This window comes from Oncorhynchus kisutch, unplaced genomic scaffold (assembly GCF_002021735.2).
Source record: "Oncorhynchus kisutch isolate 150728-3 unplaced genomic scaffold, Okis_V2 Okis04b-Okis11a_hom, whole genome shotgun sequence".
Classification (NCBI taxonomy): domain Eukaryota; kingdom Metazoa; phylum Chordata; class Actinopteri; order Salmoniformes; family Salmonidae; genus Oncorhynchus; species Oncorhynchus kisutch.
The window spans coordinates 9,675,660-9,690,659 of NW_022261981.1; the positions used below are offsets into that span (position 1 = coordinate 9,675,660).

General features: G+C 48.0%; 1 protein-coding gene across 1 annotated transcript in view; it reads left to right on the forward strand.

Moving 5' to 3' along the window:
* The first annotated feature begins 6,257 nt into the window (after positions 1-6,257).
* Positions 6,258-15,000, forward strand: part of LOC109880844 (inactive carboxypeptidase-like protein X2) — a 115,323-nt gene continuing 106,580 nt past the window's right edge. Inside the window, exon 1 of the mRNA XM_031813205.1 lies at positions 6,258-6,794. Coding sequence (XP_031669065.1) covers positions 6,380-6,794 — 415 coding nt within the window. The 5' untranslated portion in view covers positions 6,258-6,379. The remainder of the gene's footprint in view (positions 6,795-15,000) is intronic.

Consider the following 15,000-nt stretch of genomic DNA (forward strand, 5'->3'; position numbering starts at 1 on the left):
GCACAGACTGGAATGTTCTCCGGGATTCGCTAGCACAGACTGGAATATTCTCCGGGATTCGCTAGCACAGACTGGAATGTTCTCCGGGATTCGCTAGCACAGACTGGAATGTTCTCCGGGATTAATCCGATAACATTGAGGAGTTTATCACATCATTCACGGGCTTCATTAGTTAGTGAATAGCTGACGTCGTCCCCTACAATGACCACATACACTACACTCTTCTGGGAAGGCTTTCCACTAGATGTTGGAACATTGCTGCTATAACAGCCTCCACTCTTCTGGGAATTCTTTCCACTAGATGTTGGAACATTGCTGCAGGGGGACTTGCTTCCATTCAGCCACAAGAGCATTAGTGAGGTCGGGTACTGATGTTGGGCGATTAGGCCTGACTCGCAGTCGGGGTTCCAAGTCGTCCCAAACATGTTCGATGGGGTTTAGGTCAGGGCTCTGTGCAGGCCAGTCAAGTTCTTCCACACCGATCTCAACAATCCATTCTATATGAACCTTGCTTTGTGCACGGGGCATTGTCCTGCTGGAACAGGAAAGAGCCTTGCCCAAACTGTTGCCACAAAGTTGGAAGCACAGAATCCTCTAAAATGTAATTGTATGCTGTAGAGTTAGGTTTTCCCTTCACTGGAACTAAGGGGCCCGAACTGTGAAAAACAGCCCTTGACCATTATCCTCCCCTACCAAACTTTGCATTGGGGCAGGTAGTGTTCTCCTGGCATCCATAAACCCAGATTTGTCCATCAGACTGCCAGATGGTGAAGCGTGATTCATCACTCCAGAGAACGCATTTCCACTGATCCAGAGTCTAATGGCGGCGAACTTTAAACCACTCCAACCGACGCTTGGCATTGCACATAGTGATCTTAGGCTTGTGTGCGGCTGCACGGCCATGGAAACCCATTTCATGATGCTCTTGATGAACACATCTTGTGCTGACGTTGATTCCAGAGGCAGTTTGAAACTCAGTAGTGAGTGTTGGAACCGAGGACAGACGATATTTAATCCCTACTCGCTCCATAGGAGAACACTTCTAAGAACCCTTTTTGGTTCCTTGTAGAACCCTTTTGTGTTCCAGGTAGAACCCTTTTGTGTTCCAGGTAGAACCCTTTTGTGTTCCATGTAGAACCATTTTGTGTTCCAGGTAGAACCATTTTGTGTTCCAGGTAGAACACTTTTGTGTTCCATGTAGAAACCTTTTGTGTTCCAGATAGAACCCTTTTGTGTTCACTGTAGAACAATTTTCATGGAGTGTTCTACATCAAACCTAAAAGGGTTCTACCTGGTACCAAAAAGTGTTCTCCTGTGGGGACAGCCAAAGAACCCCTTTGGAACCGTTTTTGTGTGTGGATGCAGTCAAGGTGAAACATAGTGCTGTCAGACTGTGGTACTGAAGATGGATGGGGCTGTGTGTGTGTGTGTTTCTGTGTGTGTGTGTGTGTGTGTGTGTGTGTGTGTGTGTGTGTGTGTGTGTGTGTGTGTGTGTGTGTGTGTGTGTGTGTGTGTGTGTGTGTGTGTGTGTGCGTGTGTGTGTGTGTGTGCGTGTGCGTGTGTGTGATGGTAATGGCTATTGCAGCTCAGGCGTTGATGTGATGAGCTGTGACAGAGGGAAGAGCTCTATCTCTGAGCGTTCACACACACACACACAAACACACACACACACACGCACACACGCACACACACACACAAACACACACACGCACACACGCACACACACACACACACACACAGAAACACACACACACACACACACACACACACACACACACACACACACACACACACACACACACACACACACACACACACACAGAGACAAACAGACCCTGTCTGAGCATGTCTGGACGCTGCACTGAGAGACTCCCTGTCTCACGTCAGCCGCTCACTAATGTGCAAATTACAGCTAGGTCCAAACAGGTCTGGGCATCAAACGAAGGACAAAGTATTCCCACGGAACCCATAAGTCCCAAATGGCACCCTAATCACTATACAGTATAGTGCACTACTATTGACCAGGACCCACCCTATTGCCTATATAGTGCAATACTATTGACCAGGACCCACACTATTCCCTATATAGTGCACAACTATTGACCAGGACCCTATTCCCTATATAGTGCACTACTATTGACCAGGACCCAACCTATTCCCTATATAGTGCACTACTATTGACCAGGACCCTATTCCCTATATAGTGCACTACTAGTGACCAGGACCCACCCTATTCCCTATATAGTGCACTAGTAGTGACCAGGACCCACCCTATTCCCTATATAGTGCACTACTAGTGACCAGGGCCCACCCTATTCCCTATATAGTGCACTACTATTGACCAGGACCCACCCTATTCCCTATATACTGTATAGTGCACTACTAGTGACCAGGACCCACCCTATTCCCTATATAGTGCACTACTAGTGACCAGGACCCACCCTATTCCCTATATAGTGCACTACTAGTGACCAGGGCCCACCCTATTCCCTATATGTGCTTCTCCACCTGCATTGCTTGCTGTTTGGGGTTTTAGGCTGGGTTTCTGTACAGCACTTTGAGATATCAGCTGATGTACGAAGGGCTATATAAATAAATTTGATTTGATTTGATTTGATATAGTGCACTACTAGTGACCAGGGCCCACCCTATTCCCTATATAGTGCACTACTAGTGACCAGGACCCACCCTATTCCCTATATAGTGCACTACTAGTGACCAGGGCCCACCCTGACCAGCAAGGCTGCGAACGCCAAGTTCCTTGTTTTCCCAGAATCCTTAGAGAGAATAGCTTAGACTTTTTAACTCTTAGAGGACACTTCATCTACTAACCCTTCAAATCATAGGGGACACGTCATCTACTAACCCTTCAAATCATAGGGGACACTTCATCTACTAACCCTTCAAATCATAGGGGACACTTCATCTACTAACCCTTCAAATCATAGGGGACACTTCATCTACTAACCCTTCAAATCATAGGGGACACGTCATCTACTAACCCTTCAAATCACAGGGGACACGTCATCTACTAACCCTTCAAATCATAGGGGACACTTCATCTACTAACCCTTCAAATCATAGGGGACACTTCATCTACTAACCCTTCAAATCATAGGGGACACTTCATCTACTAACCCTTCAAATCATAGGGGACACTTCATCTACTAACCCTTCAAATCATAGGGGACACGTCATCAAATCACAATTTGTAGATGGACTGAGGTGGATGATAGAGGGACTGAGGTGGATGATAGAGGGACTGAGGTGGATGATAGAGGGACTGAGGTGGATGATAGAGGGACTGAGGTGGATGATAGATGGACTGAGGTGGATGATAGATGGACGATAGATGGACTGAGGTGGATGATAGATGGACTGAAGTGGATGATAGATGGACTGAGGGGGATGATAGATTGACTGAGGTGGATGATAGATGGACTGAGGTGGATGATAGATGGATGATAGATGATATGGACTGAGGTGGATGATAGATGGACTGAGGAGGATGATAGTTGGATGATAGATGGACTGATGTGGATGATAGATGGACTGAGGTGGATAATAGATGGGCTGAGGTGGACGATAGATGGACTGAGGTGGATGATAGATGGACTGAGGTGGGCGATAGATGGATTGAGGTGGATGATAGATGGACTGAGGTGGATGATAGATGGACTGAGGTGGATGATAGATGGACTGAGGTGGATGATAGATGGACTGAGGTGGATGATAGATGGACTGAGGTGGATGATAGATGGACTGAGGTGGATGATAGATGGACTGAGGTGGATGATAGATGGACTGAGGTGGATGATAGATGGACTGAGGTGGATGATAGATGGACTGAGGTGGATGATAGATTGACTGAGTAGGATGATAGATGGACTGAGGTGGATGATAGATGGACTGAGGAGGATGATAGATGGACGATAGATGGACTGAGGTGGATGATAGATGGGCTGTGGTGGATGATAGATGGACTGAGGTGGATGATAGATGGATGATAGACGGACTGACATGGATGATAGATTGACTGAGGTGGATGATAGATGGACTGAGGTGGATGATAGATGGACTGAGGTGGATGATAGATGGACTGAGGTGGATGATAGATGGATGATAGATGGACTGAGGTGGACGATAGATGGACTGAGGTGGATGATAGATGGACTGAGGTGGATGATAGATGGACTGAGATGGATGATAGATGGATGATAGATGGACTGAGGTGGACGATAGATGGACTGAGGTGGATGATAGATGGACTGAGGTGGATGATAGATGGATGATTGATGGACTGAGGTGGATGATAGATGGACTGAGGTGGATGATAGATGGATGATAGATGGACTGAGGTGGACGATAGATGGACTGAGGTGGATGATAGATGGATGATAGATGGACTGAGGTGGATGATAGATGGACTGAGGTGGATGATAGATGGACTGAGCTGGATGATAGATGGACTGAGGTGGATGATAGATGGACTGAGGTGGATGATAGATTGACTGAGGTGGATGATAGATGGACTGAGGTGGATGATAGATGGATGATAGATGATATGGACTGAGGTGGATGATAGATGGACTGAGGAGGATGATAGTTGGATGATAGATGGACTGATGTGGATGATAGATGGACTGAGGTGGATGATAGATGGACTGAGGTGGATGATAGATGGACGATAGATGGACTGAGGCGGATAATAGATGGACTGAGGTGGATGATAGATGGATGATTGATGGACTGAGGTGGATGATAGATGGACTGAGGTGGATGATAGATGGACTGAGGTGGATGATAGATGGACTGAGGTGGATGATAGATGGACTGAGGTGGATGATAGATGGACTGAGGTGGATGATAGATGGACTGAGCTGGATGATAGATGGACTGAGGTGGATGATAGATGGACTGAGGTGGATGATAGATGGACTGAGGTGGATGATAGATGGACTGAGGTGGATGATTGATGGACTGATGTGGATGATAGATGGACTGAGGTGGATGATAGATGGATGATAGATGGACTGAGGTGGACGATGGATGGACTGAGGTGGATGATAGATGGACTGAGGTGGATGATAGATGGATGATTGATGGACTGAGGTGGATGATAGATGGACTGAGGTGGATGATAGATGGACTGAGGTGGAATATAGATGGACTGAGGTGGATGATAGATGGACTGAGGTGGATGATAGATGGACTGAGGTGGATGATAGATGGATGATAGATGGACTGAGGTGGATGATAGATGGACTGAGGTGGATGATAGATGGACTGAGGTGGATGATAGATGGACTGAGGTGGATGATTGATGGACTGATGTGGATGAATAAATTAAAATGAATAAATAAAAATGAGAATCAAATTGTCAACGGGACAACAGTAACAACAATAACCAAGTGTCAAAATAACCAACACATACAACAATAAGCATACAGTAGAGTACATGTGCAGGTTGATTGGTCTGTCAGACACCGTCCCTCAACTTATGGCAGGCAGCAATGTAGAGCGCTGCCAACCCACAGCTCTCTGTGTCCTCCCCCAACAGGATGGGTAGCCTATTCTCATCAGAGAGGTCTTTGAAACCTTGAATAAGGGTTTAAACTTTGGGAATTTCTCTCTCTCTCTCTCTCTCTCTCTCTCTCTCTCTCTCTCTCTCTCTCTCTCTCTCTCTCTCTCTCTCTCTCTCTCTCTCTGGATGGCAAATGAGTTAAGAAGAGGATAACTCTCTGTTCCCGAAGTAAAGAAAAACAGACAGACACACATGCCGTTCTGCGCCAAACCAGAAGGGAGTGGGAGGGGATCTGGATGAAAGCAGAGATCCTGTCAGTGTGTGCAGTGCTGCTCATCTCATCTCACAACTGTACTAACCACTGTCGAACTGCTCCTCAACCGTCTGACGTCGACGGACTCTCTCAAACCTAAAGGGTTAAAGCAAACAACTAAAATCCCTCCTATTTTTTTTTCCTCCGGAGGATATGGAGAGCCACCTGCCAACTTCTAAGGAGTAAAATCCCTCACACCCTGTCTCTCTTTCCTTCCTTCTGGAACTCTTCTGCTTTCTCTCTCTCTCTGAGTATTTCACCCTGACTCCTTATATTTTACCCCTGGCAGAGAGAGACTCCCATGGAACCCCGGGTTCCGCTGCTGTCGTCAGTAACTTGGAGCGCTCTGGGAACTTAGTGAACTTCCCCGTCTGTGCCTCTGTTCCGGAGTAGGAGAGAGAGACGGAGGGAGAGGGGGGGTAGCAGTAGTTGAAGCAGCCCTGCAGACGAAGACTCCTCTGGAGACCTCAGAACCTCAGGACCGGCTAGAACCAACCAGCAGGACATCGAGCTGGTGATACCTCCACAGGGAACAGGCCACCATGATGGGCCAGCGTCTCCACCGCCTCTCCGTCCTGGGGCTACTCTTACTGCTCCTGGACCTGGATGTGAGTCACGGCTCCGCTGCTCCTGCTGAGGACGAGGATTACTACATGCAGGAGTTACTCACCAGGGACCACTACCACCACGCGGCACCTGAGGAGGAGATGGTACCACCCGTTCCCCCCTTCGAAGGGGCCCGAGGGACCGACAGGAACAAACGTCCCCCCAGCCTGGAGACGACCAACAGGATCAAACGTCCCCCCAGTCAGAAGGAGACAACCAACAGGAACAAGCGTCCCCTCAGCCAGGAGACGACCGACAGAAACAAGCGTCCCTCCATCCAGAAGGAGGGGACCGCCAAGGCAGAAAACGTCAGACAAACAGACAAGACCAGGGTCACTGAAACGAAGTCAGGTACTGTTACTGTTTCTGTACACACACACACACACACACACACACACACACACACACACACACACACACACACACACTCCAGTATATTACATTACAGTATATTGTCTGACCTCTGACCTAGCAGAGTGTCCTGTTACTACCCAGGGTGCCCATGTCTGACCTCTGACCGAGCAGAGTGTCCTGTTACTACCCAGGGTGCCCATGTCTGACCTCTGACCTAGCAGAGTGTCCTGTTACTACCCAGGGTGCCCATGTCTGACCTCTGACCTAGCAGAGTGTCCTGTTACTACCCAGGGTGCCCATGTCTGACCTCTGACCTAGCAGAGTGTCCTGTTACTACCCAGGGTGCCCATGTCTGACCTCTGACCTAGCAGAGTGTCCTGTTACTACCCTGGGTGCCCATGTCTGACCTCTGACCTAGCAGAGTGTCCTGTTACTACCCAGGGTGCCCATGTCTGACCTCTGACCTAGCAGAGTGTCCTGTTACTACCCAGGGTGCCCATGTCTGACCTCTGACCTAGCAGAGTGTCCTGTTACTACCCAGGATGCCCATGTCTGACCTCTGACCTAGCAGAGTGTCCTGTTACTACCCAGGGTGCCCATGTCTGACCTCTGACCGAGCAGAGTGTCCTGTTACTACCCAGGGTGCCCATGTCTGACCTCTGACCTAGCAGAGTGTCCTGTTACTACCCAGGGTGCCCATGTCTGACCTCTGACCTAGCAGAGTGTCCTGTTACTACCCAGGGTGCCCATGTCTGACCTCTGACCTAGCAGAGTGTCCTGTTACTACCCAGGATGCCCATGTCTGACCTCTGACCTAGCAGAGTGTCCTGTTACTACCCTGGGTGCCCATGTCTGACCCCTGACCTAGCAGAGTGTCCTGTTACTACCCAGTGTGCCCATTTCTGACCTCTGACCTAGCAGAGTGTCCTGTTACTACCCAGGGTGCCCATGTCTGACCTCTGACCTAGCAGAGTGTCCTGTTACTACCCAGGATGCCCATGTCTGACCTCTTACCTAGCAGAGTGTCCTGTTACTACCCAGGGTGCCCATGTCTGACCTCTGACCTAGCAGAGTGTCCTGTTACTACCCAGGGTGCCCATGTCTGACCTCTGACCTAGCAGAGTGTCCTGTTACTACCCAGGGTGCCCATGTCTGACCTCTGACCTAGCAGAGTGTCCTGTTACTACCCTGGGTGCCCATGTCTGACCTCTGACCTAGCAGAGTGTCCTGTTACTACCCAGGGTGCCCATGTCTGACCTCTGACCTAGCAGAGTGTCCTGTTACTACCCAGGGTGCCCATGTCTGACCTCTGACCTAGCAGAGTGTCCTGTTACTACCCAGGATGCCCATGTCTGACCTCTGACCTAGCAGAGTGTCCTGTTACTACCCAGGGTGCCCATGTCTGACCTCTGACCGAGCAGAGTGTCCTGTTACTACCCAGGGTGCCCATGTCTGACCTCTGACCTAGCAGAGTGTCCTGTTACTACCCAGGGTGCCCATGTCTGACCTCTGACCTAGCAGAGTGTCCTGTTACTACCCAGGATGCCCATGTCTGACCTCTGACCTAGCAGAGTGTCCTGTTACTACCCTGGGTGCCCATGTCTGACCCCTGACCTAGCAGAGTGTCCTGTTACTACCCAGTGTGCCCATTTCTGACCTCTGACCTAGCAGAGTGTCCTGTTACTACCCAGGGTGCCCATGTCTGACCTCTGACCTAGCAGAGTGTCCTGTTACTACCCAGGATGCCCATGTCTGACCTCTGACCTAGCAGAGTGTCCTGTTACTACCCAGGGTGCCCATGTCTGACCTCTGACCTAGCAGAGTGTCCTGTTACTACCCAGGGTGCCCATGTCTGACCTCTGACGTAACAGAGTCTCCTGTTACTACCCAGGATGCCCATGTCTGACCTCTGACCTAGCAGAGTGTCCTGTTACTACCCTGGGTGCCCATGTCTGACCCCTGACCTAGCAGAGTGTCCTGTTACTACCCAGTGTGCCCATTTCTGACCTCTGACCTAGCAGAGTGTCCTGTTACTACCCAGGGTGCCCATGTCTGACCTCTGACCTAGCAGAGTGTCCTGTTACTACCCAGGGTGCCCATGTCTGACCTCTGACGTAACAGAGTCTCCTGTTACTACCCAGGGTGACCATGTCTGACCCATGACCTAGCAGAGTGTCCTGTTACTACCCAGGGTGCCCATGTCTGACCTCTGACCTACAAAGAGCAGCAGGTGTATTTTGTTGAAAGGTCAATCCCAAAGCTCCGTAGCGTGCGGTGAAAACATTATTGGGTCCCTCGTTCTGAAGAGGTTGTGTTGGTGCAGATGAAGGCCATCCTATAAACACTGTAGTACAATGTTAACAGAGCTTTTAAAAAACCCACTGTGGATCTACTACTGTATCTGAGGAACGGTTTGATTAATGACCCTCATCTATATGTGTGTAGAGCGGCTGTACGATTACGTTACAACACCAGGCTGGCAAAGTCCTGAGACCAAACGTTATTATAGTCTTCTAATGCCCTTGGCGCCAACGTGTCTCTCTGCCTCTGATGATTCATTTCAAACAACGTGGTTGTTTTTGTGGTATTTTGATTGGCTAAAAGAGTCTTCCCAACATGTTACCATCCAAATTCTCAGCCAATCAAAAGACAGATCTTTGAAACGACACCAAAGTCTTTAATTAGACAGTTGTATAGTTTTTTACAGCCAGTTACTGCCTAGAAACACGTTGCCTAGAAACATGTTGCCTAGAAACATGTTGCCTAGAAACATATTGCCTAGAAACATATTTTGCCTAGAAACATATTTTCACTCAAATGTTAGTACGTAGGGTGTTAGGGATTAACATTGTGAGTCGGTTGCTGATAATCGAGTGTTATTGTTCTGACCAGGTCAAGATATGTAATGTGAACCAGACATTCATAGGAAACCTCCCAAGCGCCACCCTATTCTCTACGTAGTACGGACCCTGGTCAGAAGTAGTACTCTATGTGGGGAATAGGATGCCATTTGGGACTAAACCATAGTGATACGTGTGATGAATCTAAATGGAAAAGTTGAGGCACACAGACATGGGAACCGTGAAGATTTGAGGACAGAGATTCAGGGAACATCATCCACATCTAAATCAATCTGTGATGACCAGAGAGAGACAAATACATTTAATCATGTCTTTAGGGAGGTTTACTAGAGGAGCCCCTCACTCCTCTTCTATCCCTCCATCCCTCCATCCCTCTATCCCTCCATCCCTTCATCCATCCCTCTATCCCTCCATCCCTCCATCCCTCTATCCCTCCATCCCTTCATCCATCCCTCTATGCCTCCATCCCTCCATCCCTCCATCCCTCTATCCCTCCATCCCTCCATCCATCCCTCCATCCCTCCATCCCTCCATCCATCCCTCCATCCCTCCATCCCTCCATCCCTCCATCCCTCTATCCCTCCATCCCTCCATCCCTCCATCCCTCTATCCCTCCATCCCTCCATCCCTCTATCCCTCCATCCCTCTATGCCTCCATCCCTCCATCCCTCCATCCCTCTATCCTTCCATCCCTCTATCCCTCTATCCCTCCATCCCTCCATCCCTCCATCCCTCTATCCCTCCATCCCTCCATCCCTCCATCCCTCCGTCCCTCCGCCCCTCCATCCCTCCATCCCTCCATCCCTCCATCCCTCTATCCCTCCATCCCTCCATCCCTCCATCCCTCTATCCCTCCACCCCTCCGTCCCTCCATCCCTCTATCCCTCCATCCCTCCATCCCTCCATCCCTCTATCCCTCCACCCCTCCGTCCCTCCATCCCTCTATCCCTCCATCCCTCCATCCCTCTATCCCTCCGCCCCTCCGTCCCTCCGCCCCTCCATCCCTCCACCCCTCCGCCCCTCCATCCCTCCACCCCTCCACCCCTCCACCCCTTCATCCCTCCATCCCTTCATCCATCCATCCCTCCACCCCTCCATCCCTCTATCCCTCCATCCCTTCATCCATCCCTCTACCCCTCCATCCCTCCATCCCTCCACCCCTCCATCCCTCCATCCCTCTATCCCTCCATCCCTCCATCCCTCCACCCCTCTATCCCTCCATCCCTCCACCCCTCTATCCCTCCATCCCTCCATCCCTCCACCCCTCCATCCCTCCACCCCTCTATCCCTCCATCCCTCCATCCCTCAATCCATCTATCCCTCCATCCCTCCACCCCTCCATCCCTCCACCCCTCATCCCTCCATCCCTCCATCCCTCCATCCCTCCACCCCTCTATCCCTCCATCCCTCAATCCATCTATCCCTCCATCCCTCCACCCCTCTATCCCTCTATCCCTCCATCCCTCCACCCCTCCATCCCTCTATCCTTCCACCCCTCTATCCCTCCATCCCTCCACCCCTCCATCCCTCTATCCCTCCAAACCTCCACCCCTCCATCCCCCTATCCCTTCATCCCTCCATCCCTCCATCCCTCCACAGATACTGTAGATGAGAGACAGCAGGTTAATCTGAGTCTTTAATATTTTAGTCCCAAAATGCACCCTTTTGTTCCTTAAAACCTTTAACACATGAATAGTGAATTATCTTTGTGATCTTTGTTAATTCATGGATTTCAACCCTTGAATTGTGGTGTTTTTTGTGTGTTTTTCCCCCCGTTTATACATAGAGCCATAAAACTAATGAAAATTATATTGTGTTCTATGAAATACATGTTCTTAACGTTGCCAAAGACCTTCATAAACAGAACCAAATTAATATATATATTTTAGCGGTAGGCATAGAGCTATATAAAAGGTATGTATTAGACTGTTTAGAATGATGCATTCCAGAAGACGTGTCATTGGCTTATAGGTAACCAATGGGGTTGTCGATAGCCGGCTTTCCTAGTGTTAAAAGGAAGTAGCAGACGAATGACCAACATGCGCCAGGCATCTTCAAAATGGGTTTTGGTAACGCAAAAAGTAATGTAGCGAGTTACTTTCCACATCAAGTAATAAGTTACTTTGAATGGAAGTAACATAATATAATAAGTTACTTTTAATGGAAGTAACATAATATAATAAGTTACTTTTAATGGAAGTAACGATGTCACGTCACAAGTTATTTTTTTAAGTAACGTTCCCAAACGCTGTTCCCTACATAGTGCACTACTTTTGACTAGGAACCCTTAACACTGATAGGGAATAGGGTGTGATTTGGTACGCAGTCTCTGTGTGGCGTTCGGAGGGCTACGTGGCCCCTATTACAGGAGAGGTATTAACCTCCAGGGAGGAAAGGGTTGGAATTAGGAGGAGGGGACTCCTGTTCCCTACACACACACACACACACACACACACAAACACGCTCACGCACGCACACACACACACACACACACACACACCCACACACACACACGCACACACACACACACACACACACACACACACACACACTCCAGTATATTACATCTTAGTGTTCTGGCTGAAATCTTTCCCTTACGGCATCACAGACCACGTTCAGTAGCAGCTCAGTGATTGGTTCAGCCACAGAGGGTAGGTGTAAATCCAGCTGTGTGATAGGATGAGAGAGAGAGGAACATGCGTATAGCCAGACACACATGGTGTAGGTAGAGTCCTGCAGTGGCATGGCCTGCTATTGGCTGGTAATTGGGAGCAGCTGTGCCTGCAATGACTCAACTGTTCAGGAATCCTCACACGTGCCATGGCAGGGTTAGACTGGGGTTGGGGTAGGTACCTGTCCTGCCACGGCAGGGTTAGACTGAGGTTGGGGTAGGTACCTGTCCTGCCACGGCAGGGTTAGACTGGGGTTGGGGTAGGTACCTGTCCTGCCACGGCAGGGTTAGACTGGGATTGGGGTAGGTGCCTGTCCTGCCACGGCAGGGTTAGACTGGGGTTAGAGTAGGTACCTGTCCTGCCTCGGCAGAGATAGACTGGGGCATGTACCTATCCTGCCTCGACAGGGTTAGACTGGGGTTAGGGTATAACCCTGTCCTGCCTCGGCAATATACATACAGTACACACTGTGTATTACTAAGTACTGGGCATTATACATACAGTACACACTGTGTTGTACTAAGTACTGGGCATTATACATACAGTACACACTGTGTTTCACTAAGTACTGGGCAATATACATACAGTACACACTGTGTATTACTAAGTACTGGACATTCCAATATACATACAGTACACACTGTGTTTTACTAAGTACTGGGCATTATACATACAGTACACACTGTGTTGTACTAAGTACTGGGCATTATGCATACAGTACACACTGTGTTTTACTAAGTACTGGGCATTATACATACAGTACACACTGTGTTGTACTAAGTACATTATTACAGTGATGCTTTCCATTGTTTGTCCTTTCCTATGTTTATATGAGAGAGGGATAAGAGCTTTTAACCTGTCCTATGTTGACATGAGAGAGGGATAAGAGCTTTTAACCTGTCCTATGTTGATATGAGAGAGGGATAAGAGCTTTTAACCTGTCCTATGTTGATATGAGAGAGGGATAAGAGCTTGTAACCTGTCCTATGTTGACATGAGAGAGGGATATTAGCTTTTAACCTGTCCTATGTTGATATGAGAGAGGGATAAGAGCTTTTAACCTGTCCTATGTTGATATGAGAGAGGGATAAGAGCTTTTAACCTGTCCTATGTTGATATGAGAGAGGGATAAGAGACTTTAACCTGTCCTATGTTGATATGAGAGAGGGATAAGAATGTTTAACCTGTCCTATGTTGATATGAGAGAGGGATAAGAGCTTTTAACCTGTCCTATGTCGATATGAGAGAGGGATAAGAGCTTTTAACCTGTCCTATGTCGATATGAGAGAGGGATAAGAGCTTTTAACCTGTCCTATGTCGATATGAGAGAGGGATAAGAGCTTTTAACCTGTCCTATGTCGATATGAGAGAGGGATAAGAGCTTTTAACCTGTCCTATGTCGATATGAGAGAGGGATAAGAGCTTTTAACCTGTCCTATGTCGCTATGAGAGAGGGATAAGAGCTTGCAACCTGTCCTATGTTGACATGAGAGAGGGATAAGAGCTTTTAACCTGTCCTATGTTGACATGAGAGAGGGATAAGAGCTTTTAACCTGTCCTATGTTGATATGAGAGAGGGATAAGAGCTTTTAACCTGTCCTATGTTGATATGAGAGAGGGATAAGAGCTTTTAACCTGTCCTATGTTGATATGAGAGAGGGATAAGAGCTTGTAACCTGTCCTATGTTGACATGAGAGAGGGATATTAGCTTTTAACCTGTCCTATGTTGATATGAGAGAGGGATAAGAGCTTTTAACCTGTCCTATGTTGATATGAGAGAGGGATAAGAGCTTTTAACCTGTCCTATGTTGATATGAGAGAGGGATAAGATACTTTAACCTGTCCTATGTTGATATGAGAGAGGGATAAGAATGTTTAACCTGTCCTATGTTGATATGAGAGAGGGATAAGAGCTTTTAACCTGTCCTATGTCGATATGAGAGAGGGATAAGAGCTTTTAACCTGTCCTATGTCGATATGAGAGAGGGATAAGAGCTTTTAACCTGTCCTATGTCGATATGAGAGAGGGATAAGAGCTTTTAACCTGTCCTATGTCGATATGAGAGAGGGATAAGAGCTTTTAACCTGTCCTATGACGATATGAGAGAGGGATAAGAGCTTTTAACCTGTCCTATGTCGCTATGAGAGAGGGATAAGAGCTTGTAACCTGTCCTATGTTGACATGAGAGAGGGATAAGAGCTTTTAACCTGTCCTATGTTTATATGAGAGAGGGATAAGAGCTTGTAACCTGTCCTATGTTGATATGAGAGTAGGATAAGAGCTTGTAACCTGTCCTATGTTGACATGAGAGTAGGATAAGAGCTTTTAACCTGTCCTATGTTGATATGAGAGAGGGATAATAACTTTTAACCTGTCCTATGTTGACATGAGAGAGGGATAAGAGCTTTTAACCTGTCCTATGTTTATATGAGAGAGGGATACGAGCTTTTAACCTGTCCTATGTTGATATGAGAGAGGGATAAGAGCTTAAAACTTGTCCTATGTGTATATGAGAGTAGGATAAGAGCTTTTAACCTGTCCACTGTTTATCTGAGAGTGGGATAAGAGTTTTAACCTTTTAAGCTTTCAGACAGATTTGTATTTTTTATCTCACACACACACACACACACACACACACACACACACACACACACACACACCGGCTTTT